Consider the following 13244-nt stretch of genomic DNA (forward strand, 5'->3'; position numbering starts at 1 on the left):
TTACAACCATTTTTAAATTCCTCATAAAAACAACTTTAGAATAACCACTTCCAGCCCCCCAAAGTCCAGGGAATTGGGGCGACAACTCCTCTATAACTTCTTCAAGCTGTACATGGGTGTTGAGATATCCTTGGGGGTAGTGGGTAGGAAGAATGAAGCAAATGCTGTAGCCGATGTGTCCTGACTGGATCCAGCTGAAAGTCCTTGAGACCAGGAATCCAAGTAGGCACACTCTGTAAAATACAACTCTCAAGACAAAAGTTTAGAATCCAGATATCTTTTTGTTATTCAGGTGGTCTACCTCTATCAAATCTGATCAGTATGACTCTGTGAGGTGTCCAGAGCCTAATCACACTTTTTAAAAACACAAAGACAAAATCTTTCTCCCAAAATACTGTGTTCCGTAGTCTGAAACCAGAAAAGCTTGTATCTTGCACTCTCTCCCAGAGTAATACTATAACCGTAAAACTCAAGTCACACCCATTATGAAGATTAAACAATTTTTAAAAAGTAAGCTAAACAATGAGCCTGATAGGCTTTTGTACTCTGTGATATCAGAAAATTAACCCAAAATTCCCATGGAGCCCATGTTAAGAGAATCTGAGCCCCCCGTTGTGGTAGATATAAAAAATAACCACAAACCATCACTAGCCAACATCTACAAGCCATATGGCCTTTAGCAGGGTAATTCATAAAACAAACCAAATACCTTCTATCAATTTCAATATCAATAAGCCACATATCAAACCAGGACTTTTGCCCAAAATATCTCAATCTGTCAAGCTGTCTACCCGGAGCCACCGATTTTTATTTAACCTTAATAACTTCTATAATATATGTCTGCATTCACTCTCCCTGGTGTTACAGACATTCATCACAACTCTCTACTTGGAGGTAGTGACTAATTTTTCCCTATCTAAGTTCTGAACCATAGATGAAAATCCCCACCTGATTCAGGTAGTCTCTTTACTCTCTTCTTTCTAAAAACAAACTCAATCACCTTTTTTAAGAAGTAGCTTGTCTAACTAGGATTTCAACCCAAAATTCCCATGGAACCCATGTTAAAAAGAATATGAGTATCCTGAAAGACTTTCTAAACAACTTTCTTTAAAAAGCAGCTTTTGGGGTTGGGGATTTAGCTCAGTGGTAGAGCGCTTGCCCAGGTGGCTTCCCTATTTCTTTGTTTGAATTCCCCCCCTAGAGATATCACATGACTTAACATGGCACCGGCCTCCTCTTAGAAAATAAAAACTTTCTCTCAACTCTTAGGATTACTAGTGGATTCTTGCCCATTACATTCGTTTGCCATCTGTTGTTGTAAAAATATAAAAATAGGGGTTGGGGATTTAGCTCAAGCAAGGCCCTGGGTTCGGTCCCCAGCTCCGAAAAAAATATATATATATAAAAATAAAAAAAGTATAGTTGCCTTTTACCTCGCTAGGTCCAGCACCGCAGTGCCCCAAGATATCTGCTAGATATCTTGACAGAAACACATCCCAACTCCTCAGCAGCCCAGTGTCTCCTGCTGCCACACACATTCCTACACTCAAACTGTCACATAAAAGAACACACAACACAATAACCTTAGATCCGATTGATAAGCTATAATTTCCCACTTAAACATACAAAGCCCGGTTGGTACCAACCATCCCTCAGGAACATTGATAACAACCTGATATAATATACAGAGCGAGATCTTTACGTCAACCTCCATTGTCCTGCCACGGCTTCTCCCCTTCTCTCTCCCTCCTGTCTCTTCCTTTCTGTCCAGAGATTTTTGAGTAGAAGAGGAAATAATTTGTCATCATTGTTTCAAACAGAAATTCTGCTTGCTGTCTTGAGAGTTCACTGAGGAGGCCAAAGGTGGAAACAAACCCAGTGTATTACAGAGTACCAGGGAAGAGGGGTAAAATAGGTGAGAGGTGGTGGCAGCCCGGTAGATTTTGAAAGAGTAATTGTTTATGTTGGAAGGGAAGAGACGAAGGCTGTTCTCATTTGTCACGGTAATTGAGCATGGGATCATCATGAACTAAAATGAAGCTGGCCGTAGAGGGTGTCATGGTTTGAGCAGGAAATGGCCCCGAAAGCTTATGCATTTGAACTTTTGGTCCCTGGCTTCAGTAGTTGGTGGAACTGAGGCAGACAAACGTAGGCAAAGTCTCACCACTTGGCACTCCCAGTGCCACCTTTCTAATGATGCACTTTGTACCTGGGACCCCTACCTGACTCAAACTCCATGTACTTCCCCTCCAAATAATGCAGTAGGTTATTACTGCCCTGGAAGTCCCCGGATGACTGGATTGTTATGCTTGGTTTCCATGCATGTGTGTCTCAGAACTGTGGAAAGTATCCTGAAACTAGATGCAAATGGCCCATCCAGTCTGGGTTAGTTTGGAGGGTAGACACAGAAAGACAACTGTGTCCTCTGAGTGAATACCAGTTTAGGGGAACTGGTATCTACCAACGCATGCTTACACTTGGTCGGGCATGCTCATGAGTAAAACCAGGTTCCTTATGGGAAGTATGTTCACAATAAAGACTAATGTAACCCAAGGCTGTCAAAACAGAACCATTCTCAGTATGACCCTTAGCAACGAACCAACCCTCCTCCTGGACCCACATAAGGAAGCCCCAAACTGCTGCTTTGGGGTACCTTTGCTCAAGTAGCCCACTGTCTCCTTGTATGAGACCCCACGCCATCTCTTCCTATAAAACTTCTTGCTGCCTTGACACTGATGTGCACTTTTTGAAGATACCCAAAACCTGGAAATACCCAGACTGCTGACAACAGGACCTTTGCGACATGTAGCCTAGCTCATAGAAGTGGGTTGCAGGGCCAGGCCTTGAAGGTCACATGTACTTTCACTGCCAGTTAGGACTCTGCTTCCTGATTTGCCGAGATGTGAGAAGCATTTGCTGTAACCTCCTGCCAACATAGACTGAGCCACTGTACCATGTTTTTCCATGAGATAGACCGTAAAACCTGAGACTAAGTAAAAGGTGGTTTCCTGCCTCTCATCAATCGCTTTTGGCAGACGTTTTGTCATCATAGTGGTAAGAAATGTTGCTAATGTAGAAAAAATATAAAAGTTCTGTTTCGTTAAGTTTTTACGTGAATGTGTTAGAGTAACCGGCTGGGTATAGATTCAGGGCAGAGACCTGGTCTAGACAGGTTTGGGAGCCATGAGACAGAACAGCTTGCCTAGAAAAACAATCTGGGGGGCTGGAGAGATGGCTCAGCAGTTAGGAGCACTGATTGCTCTCCCAGAGGTCCTGAGTTCAGTCCCCAGCAACACATGGTGGCTCACAGCCATCTGTAACGGGATCTGATGCCCTCTTCTGGCCTGCAGGTGTATATATATTAAGATATATATATATTAAGTAAAATCTTGGAAGGGAAGGGAGGGAGGGATGGATGGAAGAGAGAGAATCTAAATAAAACGGGGGTTTGGAAATCCAGCCTCAACAGCCCAGTGTTAAGCTGAAGAGTCACAAGGAGGGCTACAAAAGAGTTTGAGAAGGAGTCGCCAGAGGTCGAAGTGTGTCATGGTTTGCGCTAGTGGCCTTGACAGGGCAGCACTAGTGGGAATATGGGAATGAAGCTGGCTGGGGGCACTGAGATGGGTTGGTGGGTTTGTGACAGACTTTGAGGAAGTGAATTGCAGCTTCTGAAGCGAAGAGAGGCTTTTTTGAAAAGACTTCAGGAATGACTAGGTGTTTATATGCCGCTAGAAGTGCTTAAGAAATTATGCAAGAGAAGGTTGTAGAACAAAGAACCCGAGAAAACAAGAACGGTCTGAAATCCAATTCACAGAAGGCAGAATTGTCCGAGCTGCCCACCCAAGCTGCTGTCAGTACCTCGAGGTCAGCCCAGCGCTGAGATGCATTTACTTTGGGTTCCTGTGTTTTCTGGGATTTCAGTAGGATTTCAGGAAGGAGACGTGTTTATAATTGATCTTTGGAACCTCTTTCCCCTAGATCAGGACAGTCGAACCCAACCTTTTTTCTCCAGAAAGGCTCACAAGCATACGTTCTCAGGAAGAAACCACCCGGCTCTCTTCTTCCCAAAGCGCATAAGGTACGGCACAGAAATGCAGCAAGCCTTTCTTCCACCACAAGTAACAGCCTCTGAAAACACAGGAACAATTATATCTGCATTTGAAGGCCTCACAGTTACTGACTAATGCAAGTGCGATTCACTTTTAATTAAATATTCCATCGACTGCGCATCCTTTTGTTTTAAAAAGGATCTGCAGTTGAAGGCTAAGCTGTGTTTGAACCGCCATCCTGGTGGGCTTCCCTGTCCCCTGTGGGTACATTCATTGCTACTCATTTCTAGATGCCTTCTTTTCCCTGCATACCAAGACCGTTATCCATAATGATGACCTTTATGTGATGAGTTAGCTTAATGTAGTTCTCTGGGCATCTTATCATCATTCAGGGGTTAAAAAAAGAAAGACCTGAGTAGTCATTGTACCGTAGACTTTAAGGTTTAGAATCATCGGGGAAAATGACAAAACATGTCTGTTACAAATTAAGTTTTCTGATTATTCTGAGTTGTTCACTACTTAGTAAACACATAAACCAAGTTATCATGCTGTACCTCATAAGTGCATACAAACATGATTTACCAGTCAAATTTTAAACTAAATTTTCCTGGTTACAAAAACAGAAATTATCTCCAGATAATTAGCAGTTAGCAGGAGGGAACATAAATCCACGTCCTGCAGAATGTTCTACGTACTCTCTGCATATATGGGAGGTCCTGCAATCATGTGCTTTCTAGTCATTCACCAGGAAAGACCACTGGGTGGGTTCGATATCGTAGTAACAGGGGACACGGACGCTCAAGTTCTTGGAACCATCATGCTCCTGAAAATGCGAAGTTACTTAGATGCTTTTAAAAAAGAAGTTGGGTAACTTTTGTTAATGTCAACGTGGCATGACTGACGGAAACGCCCCACCCCCACCCTGCCTAGAAGTGTCTACCTCGGAAGGAATCCTCTTTGAGTCTCCTCTTGACTATGTCCCACTAGAACACAGCAGAATACATCGTGCTGTCAGCCTAAGCACAGCTCTGCTTTCCTTGCTTTCCCCAAGGCTGTGTTTTAAAAGCAGTGTCCCTGCTTTGCTGTTGTCCCTGTTGTAATTCCCTAACCCTTTTGTCCCCTACTCCCTACCACCCGCTCTCTTTCCTGACACATCTCTTTCAGTAGCCCTTGGTACTATGGACTGTCCTCACGTAGGGATTAATTACTTCCCTGGCCCATGACTGCATTACTTCTTGAACTCAAGATGAACAACATGTTTTCCCCTCCCTAGAACTGGCCAGTCACCTTTGTCCCAGTCTGGAGTAAGGCACTTTCCACACACACAGATCATTCTTACTGACTCATATTACAGCTCTGCTTTAAGCCACACCCCTGGGTCCTTTCTGGGTCTGCACATGTGTCTTACTCAAGTTTTCCTCTTCTCTTACTTGAGCCCCAGCTTTAATAGCAACTTGCTTCTGGGTGCCTGGTTCCCCTCAGAGTTATCTGGGTCCCCCAAACAGACCATGTACCTGTAAACGTCTTCATAACCCCTTCCTTGGAAGTTTGCTTCTCCCTTGATGATCAGAAGGAATGGGTGATTTTTTTTCCCTTCCCACAACCACTGCCTGCCTTCTCCAGCTCCTGTATCTGACTAGAGGAATTCAATCCGAGCCTCCTGAGAACTATGAAGGGAGAGGTGAAGCCAACAAGCAGGGAACTGCTGAGAACATAGAAACGCCCTTTAACAAAACCTGTGAAATGTAGCCAAACTGTCCCCTTTCTGCTACAAGAGCCAGTATGAAGCCTCAAGCAAATGCCCATCCTTTTACTGCAGTCAGATTAGCATGCTTTAGGGGTGGCCTACTTTGTAACTGTAATGGCTGAACAAGCTTCCTATTAAGGGAATTGTTACTGTCAGCTCTGGGTTACTTATTGACACATGCTGTAGCCAATAGCCTTAGTGAAGGTTAGCTCACATGTAGTCATTAAATTTTTCTGTTTCTGGATTTCAATAATCCTATCTAGATTGATAGAGAATTCAAGGTCCAGAAAGCCTTGTTTTCCGTTGGATTTCCTGTTCCCAAGCCTCTGCTGTACTGCAGCAATGCTTCCATTATCGGAACGGAATTTTATGTGATGGAACATGTGCAGGTAAGGTCTTACTTGCTTGGTTGGTGCTTTTATATCACTAACTTGTTCTTAAACACTCCTCTAGGTGGCAGTACAGAGCTACCAAAATTGTAGCCAAACAGGAAGATGGGGATGTTATGTTCTTGGGGGGAGGGGGAGTAGGGAAGGGAGCGGGGGAGGGGGAGAATGGGGGGTGGGTGTTCCACATAGAAAGAACAAACTATTAAGACCAAAATCAAGTTGTTTTTAATTTGAAGATGTGGGTTATAAGCAGTTTAAAGCCTTTGGGTTCACTCTGGCATGTCCTTGAGTTTTGTCTTTGATCTGTATCTGCATACACATTTCACAGACAAACCTATGCCCAACATGCTCTGTAGATTGTTGGTTTTTGTCTGTCCGATATTTAAAAGCTGGCCATTGTGATCACTTTAATAGGGTCGGATCTTCCGTGACTTTTCCATTCCTGGAGTTAGCCCAGCAGAACGTGCAGCTATATATGTGTCTTTGGTAGAAACCCTGGCATGGCTACACTCTCTGGATATACACTCACTGGGACTGGACAGATACGGTACCGGAGTTGGGTACTGCAAAAGGCAGGTAAGCTGCCCACATTAGAAAGTACCTCACAGTCTCAGAAATAAGGCCCTGTGAATGACTGGTCAAAGTAAACCCTGTTGTTGTGTGGTTCTCTGAAATTTTGCCACTTAACATCTTCCTTGGTAATATATCCAGATATCTTTTTATCATGAAATAATGCTGGTGTGTGTGTGTGTGTGTGTGTGTGTGTGTGTGTGTGTGTGTGTGTGGTGTTTTTTAAATCAAGAAATCAGAGTGGATGAACCTGTGTATGCAGGCACACAAGTATGGCACATGGGTGTGAAGTGAAGGCCAGAAATGAGCTTCAGGTCTCTTATTCAGGAGCCATCCACCATATTTTCGAGGCAAGGCACCTCATTGGCTGACCTTAGGCTTTCTGATTAGGCCAGTCTGGCTGGTCAGTGAGTCCTCCTGCTCCTGCTGTCTCTACCCCTCAGTATTAGAATCCCGAGCATGCACCATCAGGCCTGGCTGGCTTTCTTTATCTCCTTCCTTCCTTATTCTCTCCTCATGTGGTTTCTTGTACCCATGCTTAGGCAAACCCCATGCTTGCCCAGGAAGCCCTTTACTGACAGAGCCATCTCCCCCACCCTCACCCCCACGAATTTTATGTTTTAGATAACCTTTTGTTTAGTAAAAGCTTCCATTTCCACCTTTCACTTGGTTTACCAGTAGATTTTCTTCTCAGCTTCCCCTTTCCGAGTTGTGCTAAGCAAACATCTATTAAGCTTTTAATGCTTGTGAGACACTTTTTTAAATCTATCAAGGAATCAGAAATAAGTCCCTGCCGTAAAGGAACTTGTGGTTGTTTTTCAGAGACCCTTCCATGAGTCTCATGCACAGGAAGCTGGGGAATGGTCTATTTCCCTGAGTTTATTAGCCATTAGTAAACTGTTCAGTGCTCATTGCAAGGGCTGTATGTCTGGGGCATGGGCATTGGTGTGCCTGTGCCTGGATGTGGAGCATTAAGAATGAGATGGTGACCTTGCAGCCAGGCCAGGCCCTCATGGGCTGCACCCATTATAAGAACATCCTTTGACAGTGGGGCGGGGAGAGAGAGCCTTCACTTGTGCTGAGTTGGTTCTAAGTGAGCTCTGCACATCCTGCTTTTAAATCTCTGCAAAACTCATGAGACAGAGGCGCTATCCTCATTTTGCCGATGAGGAATTTGAGGTTTATACTGACCCAATAAGTTCCTAGACATTATATAAATCTCACCAGTAAGAAGCCAAAGTTGAAGAACTTTGCTCTGTTGTACCAAATTAAGCAGACAGACATTGGGCAACAGAGGAGTTGAGCAGCTGAATGATGTGGTCTCATTTGTAAGAGGGCTCTGAGAATAGGTGGGTTTCATTTGCTTCTAATTCTAAGAGCAGCATAAAGCCTGCTCTGCTCTTATTGGTACATTGAAAATATCCTGTGGGTGAGGGAGAGGATGTTAGTGGGAAAAGCTCTTTCTAGCCCCCTTTTCTGGGATAAACCATCTGCTTGTGAGGTGCGTGTGTGTGTGTGTGTGTGTGTGTGTGTGTGTGTGTGTGAGAGAGAGAGAGAGAGAGAGAGAGAGAGAGAGAGAGAGAGAGAAAGAGAGAGAGAGAGAGAGAGAAGAGGGAGAGAAATTACCTATGCATGTGGTGTATGTACGTGTGTGTGAAATTATCTGTGTTTGGAGGTTGTTTGCATGCATTTCTTTCTTCCATGAAGTAGTTACTGAGTGAAGACCGTTCTTGACACCTATGCCAGCATTTTTCCTTCTTGTCCAATAGAAACCTAGGTAGGTAAAACGGAGCAAGCAGGAACAGAAACTTGAGTGTTGGGGGTTTCATGCTGCTGGGAGTTTCATGTGAACAGTTCCGTTAGGCATTCAGTCGTAAGGTGGACTTGGGCACAGATAGACTAGTCTTAGAGTCACTGACCCCAGGACATTCTGTCTTTACCTCTTCCTGTTCCCAAACCCCAGGTGTCCACCTGGACAAAGCAGTACCAGGCCTCCGCCCATCAGAGCATCCCTGCCATGGACCAACTCTCCACATGGCTAATGAGGAACCTGCCAGATAGCGACAATGAGGAGTGCCTGGTTCATGGAGATTTCAAGCTGGACAACATAGTTTTCCACCCCAAAGAGGTACCGTGAGACATATTTGGGACACATTGTCTGTATCTGACCTGAGACTTCTTAAGGAAACAGATGTCCCCCGCTTCCCCCAGGTCCTGAAGGAGCCCAGATCAGTCTGTTCTCCCCACATTTCAAACTTTCTCTGACGTAAAGCCTCTGGAGCTGAGTCCTACAGATTTTATGGCATAGGACTCTGTCTGCCTTTGGGGCTGGCGCTAATCTTAAACAGTATCACAGTCCTCACTTTAAGCAGGGCTTGGAAGTTGCCGGGTGTCACTCTTGTCGAAGAAGATTTTGATCTACTCCCTTAAATGCCAGCTTCATGGAATAGCATGGCTGGCAGAATTCATATCAACAATCAGTTGTGGGCAACTCTGTGCTCAGAAACATTCATATGTCCCCTAAGGAGCATAAACCACAGATGGAGAGAAAAGACAACTGAGCAAGAGAGACATCTTAGACCTGCATGCCAACATACCATTTAAACAGCCTATACACTAGGAATAGAAGGCCCAACCCTGAGTGGACTAACATGAACCCACTCAGCAGTCAACATTGACTGCTCTCCAGCACCAGAGAATCCAGTGCCCCCTGCTGGCTTCTTCAGGCACTGCATGTGTGAGATGCACTTTTTTTTTTTTTTATCAAAAACAGTATTTGTAATTCTGAGACAGGGTTACTTCACTTAACACAATAATTTCTAGCTGTGCCCATCTTTTGCTGCAAAGTATGAACTTTATTTTTCTTTATAGTTAAAAAATATCTACTTGTTATTCATACCACATGTTTTATCCAGTCCTATGCTGCAGGATACATAGGAAGTTATTTAAGCTACACATTGTGAATACTGCTGAACTCAACATTGATATCCACGCATGTTCTTTCAATTCAGCTTTTAACAGAAACCCAGCTTATTTTCCTCTTTTGTTAAAGATGAACTATTTACACAGACAATATAATCTGAATACAATTTCCCTCGCTGTGTTCTCTAAGTACATCTCTGCCATTCTGTCTAGATCTATGACTCCCTCTCTCTCTTTCATCAGAAAAGAAACTCTTCAAAGATATAACAACAAAATAGAGCAAAATAAAATATAACAGGCCGTCAAGGACCAACCTCTGCTTGCGCAGGGGCTCCTCAGAAATGGAGTGTTTGAGAGTGGAGAAAAAACATAAACTCAAAGTTAAATCTTGGGGTACAAGCTGATGGTGTGTTTTCTGCTTAAGACAGCTTTCTGTCTGGATAGCTCAGCTCTGACAGACCAAGACCCAGGTTTTTATTTACATATCAATTTAGTCATTTACTCCAGGTTCACTTTTAATGATCTCATGAGTCAGCATTGCATGACCCCACCCCTTATTCATAGAAAATGATGTCAGGCAAGTTTTAACATGCAAATGAATCCAGAGAGCTACCTGCCTTTGGAAGCACAAAGAATAACCAGGTGGGATTCTGTCATGTAAGATGACCTTTCAACCATGTCTGGGCCTAAATTTCACTCTGTCTCAGGCTGACCTTGAACTTACTTCTATGCGGGAGTCTGTCCTCCACATTCCTCAACATAGGTCTTAACTAATTCCTTCCTCTGCTTCTGAAAGACCCCTGGAGCGGGGAGACCATCACTCAAGTCTCGGGATGACGTGACCCCCCAAGAACTCACGAGAGACCATCCTTGCTGTAATTGCACAAGGTTTATTGATGGGAATCAGTGCACTGGAGTCAAGACTCGTATCCCATGCAGGGGTAGAGGAGTTCGACCCTGAGTATGGGAGAAGGGGTATTTAAAGGAAGAAGCCACAACCCAAGGGGGTAGGGATGGCATCATTGGAAAATGTCGAGAATACCAGTGAAAAATCACAAGGAGAAGCTTCCTGTTTCTCAAGATCATTTTCAAGATTGTAATCTAACTTTATGGTCAGCCAGTTCCTGGGAGAAGCTTCCTGTTTCTCAAGATTGTTCTTTAAGATTTTAATCTAACTTTATGATCAGCTAGTTCCTGGGAGAGAGTTGCCGAACCAGCTGGTGTAATTACTCATTCTGTGGCCAGCTAGTTCCTGGAATATGCAGTTCCAGGGCCCGACCAGTTTCTTTCTTCTGCTCTAAACTTTTGTCTGGGGAGGGGGGCAACCTTAAAACTTCCACCTTTCACTTCCACTTAGCTTCTCTGAGTGCCTGCCAAGCCCTGGCTCTGACATCCCTTTCTAACTCCTTTGAGGATTCACACATTCAATTTCCCCTTCTTGAGACACCATGATTCATGCATGACTTAGTTTGACTTTTTTTTTATAAGATTAATTTTAGCTTTTAGTATTTCTTTTTTCTTTTATTGGATATTTTTTATTTATATTTCAAATATTATTCCCTTTTCCAGTTTCCTGGACATAAACCCCCATCCCCATCCCCATCCCCGTCCCCCTCCCCTTAGTTTGACTTTTTCCCCTCAGGAACAATGACCACAATCTGGTATTTCAGAAACTGTTTTCTTTAGTATTTATTTAATTAAAATGTGTGAATTAGAACGTTTCCTGCATATAGGACATTTAGTTTTTAAACCTTGAACTTAGGTTTTCAAAATTTTGCTACATAGTATCACTTGGGTATAACTCCATATCTTAATCAAAGAAGACCTTTTTCCCCCGTGCCTATGAACTGAACCTAGAGACCAGCAAGCACTTTACCAACGACCTGTGTTTCCCAGCCCCCCACCCCTTTTTTTGAGACAGTATCACACTCTGTAGCCAGGCTCTGTTTTGAATCTAGATCTGTGTGATTCAAAGTTCACAATAACCCACAATTCTACAATAATATGTCTAAGTTTTTCCAAAGAATCAAAGAAGTGAAAAAACAAAGGTGCATGGAGATGTGGAATACCCTGACTCACAGTGTGTGTGTGTGTGTGTGTGTGTGTGTGTGTGTGTGTGTGTGTGTGTGATTCTTTTCATCACCAGAGCAAATGTCACATCTACATTAATTCTTAAAATATAAATATAATTAATCATTAGAACGTCTTCTTTCCCTCAGTTCCTCCAGACTGAGAAGTCGGAGCTGTGTCTGCATCTGTTTGTTAGCAGAGATGTCAGGGCAGAGGGCAGGAGGATTAGCAGCCAGGAGTAGAACCAGAGGCCTTGGCACTAGACAGTTGATGCTGGTTGGTTTTCATAAATCAGAGGCACCACTGTGGGCAAAGACTACAAACTGTGACCTCATGTTGCGTTTTGATGGAAATCCGAGTGCTGAATGTACTGTGTCCTCTGCTTGCTTATTTCATTTGTTTTGAATCCAATGTGTCCTGTGCATCTTGTTGCAGTGTCGGGTTATAGCAGTGTTGGACTGGGAGCTCTCGACCTTCGGCCATCCTTTGTCAGACCTAGCCCATCTTTCCTTGTTTTACTTTTGGCCCCGGACACTGCCCATGATAAATCGAGGCTCTCACATTCAAGAGAACACAGGTACAGAGGAGCGGTCACATAAACGCCTCTTTGCTGAAAGGCATACCTTGCTTGTAGTTTTGTGTAGCTTTTGTTCCTTAAAAATGTTTCTAATTCATCTTGCTTGTTTTCTGAACTTAGAACCTCACTTTTTATACACATTTTTTGCATATAATATTACTTGGCTCAATGGTGACTGTCTTTGCACTGCATGTCATTGTCAGATTGTAACTTCTCAATGGTGACTGTCTTTGCACTGCATGTCATTGTCAGATTGTGTCTTCTCAGTGGTGACTGTCTTTGCACTGCATGTCATTGTCAGATTGTGTCTTCTCAATAGTGACTGTCTTTGCACTGCATGACACATTGTATCTTCTTGCTCTATTATGTCATTTTGAAATGTTCACTGTGGCATCCTTACTAAGGCTTATGCTGTGTTCTGTTTTTATAGGAATACCATTGATGGAAGAACTGATTTCTATATACTGCCGTCGCAGGGGAATTGATCCTAATCTCCCTAACTGGAATTTCTTTATGGCCCTTTCATTTTTTAAATTGGCTGGAATAGCACAGGTACTTATTTTCAGCAAGTTTAACCATTTCTTTCCGATGTGTTGTGAGCTATGTTTAAACCACTGTTTAGGCCACTGTGTTCCTCCAAAAGTCAAGTTAGATATAAGTAACATGTAAGTTTAGAATTTACAACAGCAAAAGACTTCAGTGGGAAGAAAATCTGAGTTAAGAGTCAAAACATGAGTTATGACTCTTTTGTACAGAGAAGGTCAGTGAGAGAAGACGTGATGGTGATGGGAAAGTAGGAAGTGCATGGTGGGAAAGACTACGTACGGTGCACCAGAAAAGCACGCTAAAATCCTCGTTTCTCGTTTGTTGGAGACCGAAAAATCTTCCCCCCTTGTTTAGTCTGGGAGCCACCCAGGGCA

The 13244-nt window shown here is 43.4% G+C and overlaps 1 protein-coding gene across 2 annotated transcripts in view; it reads left to right on the forward strand.

Moving 5' to 3' along the window:
- Acad11 (acyl-CoA dehydrogenase family, member 11) overlaps positions 1–13244 on the forward strand; it is a 65205-nt gene that overhangs the window by 5258 nt on the left and 46703 nt on the right. For both annotated transcript variants that reach the window (XM_039081558.2, NM_001108181.1), the window contains 6 exon segments: positions 3979–4078; positions 6060–6185; positions 6600–6761; positions 8719–8883; positions 12183–12324; positions 12755–12876. In XM_039081558.2, the coding sequence (XP_038937486.1) occupies positions 3979–4078; positions 6060–6185; positions 6600–6761; positions 8719–8883; positions 12183–12324; positions 12755–12876 (817 nt within the window).

Source organism: Rattus norvegicus, chromosome 8, assembly GCF_036323735.1.
Source record: "Rattus norvegicus strain BN/NHsdMcwi chromosome 8, GRCr8, whole genome shotgun sequence".
Classification (NCBI taxonomy): Eukaryota; Metazoa; Chordata; class Mammalia; order Rodentia; family Muridae; genus Rattus; species Rattus norvegicus.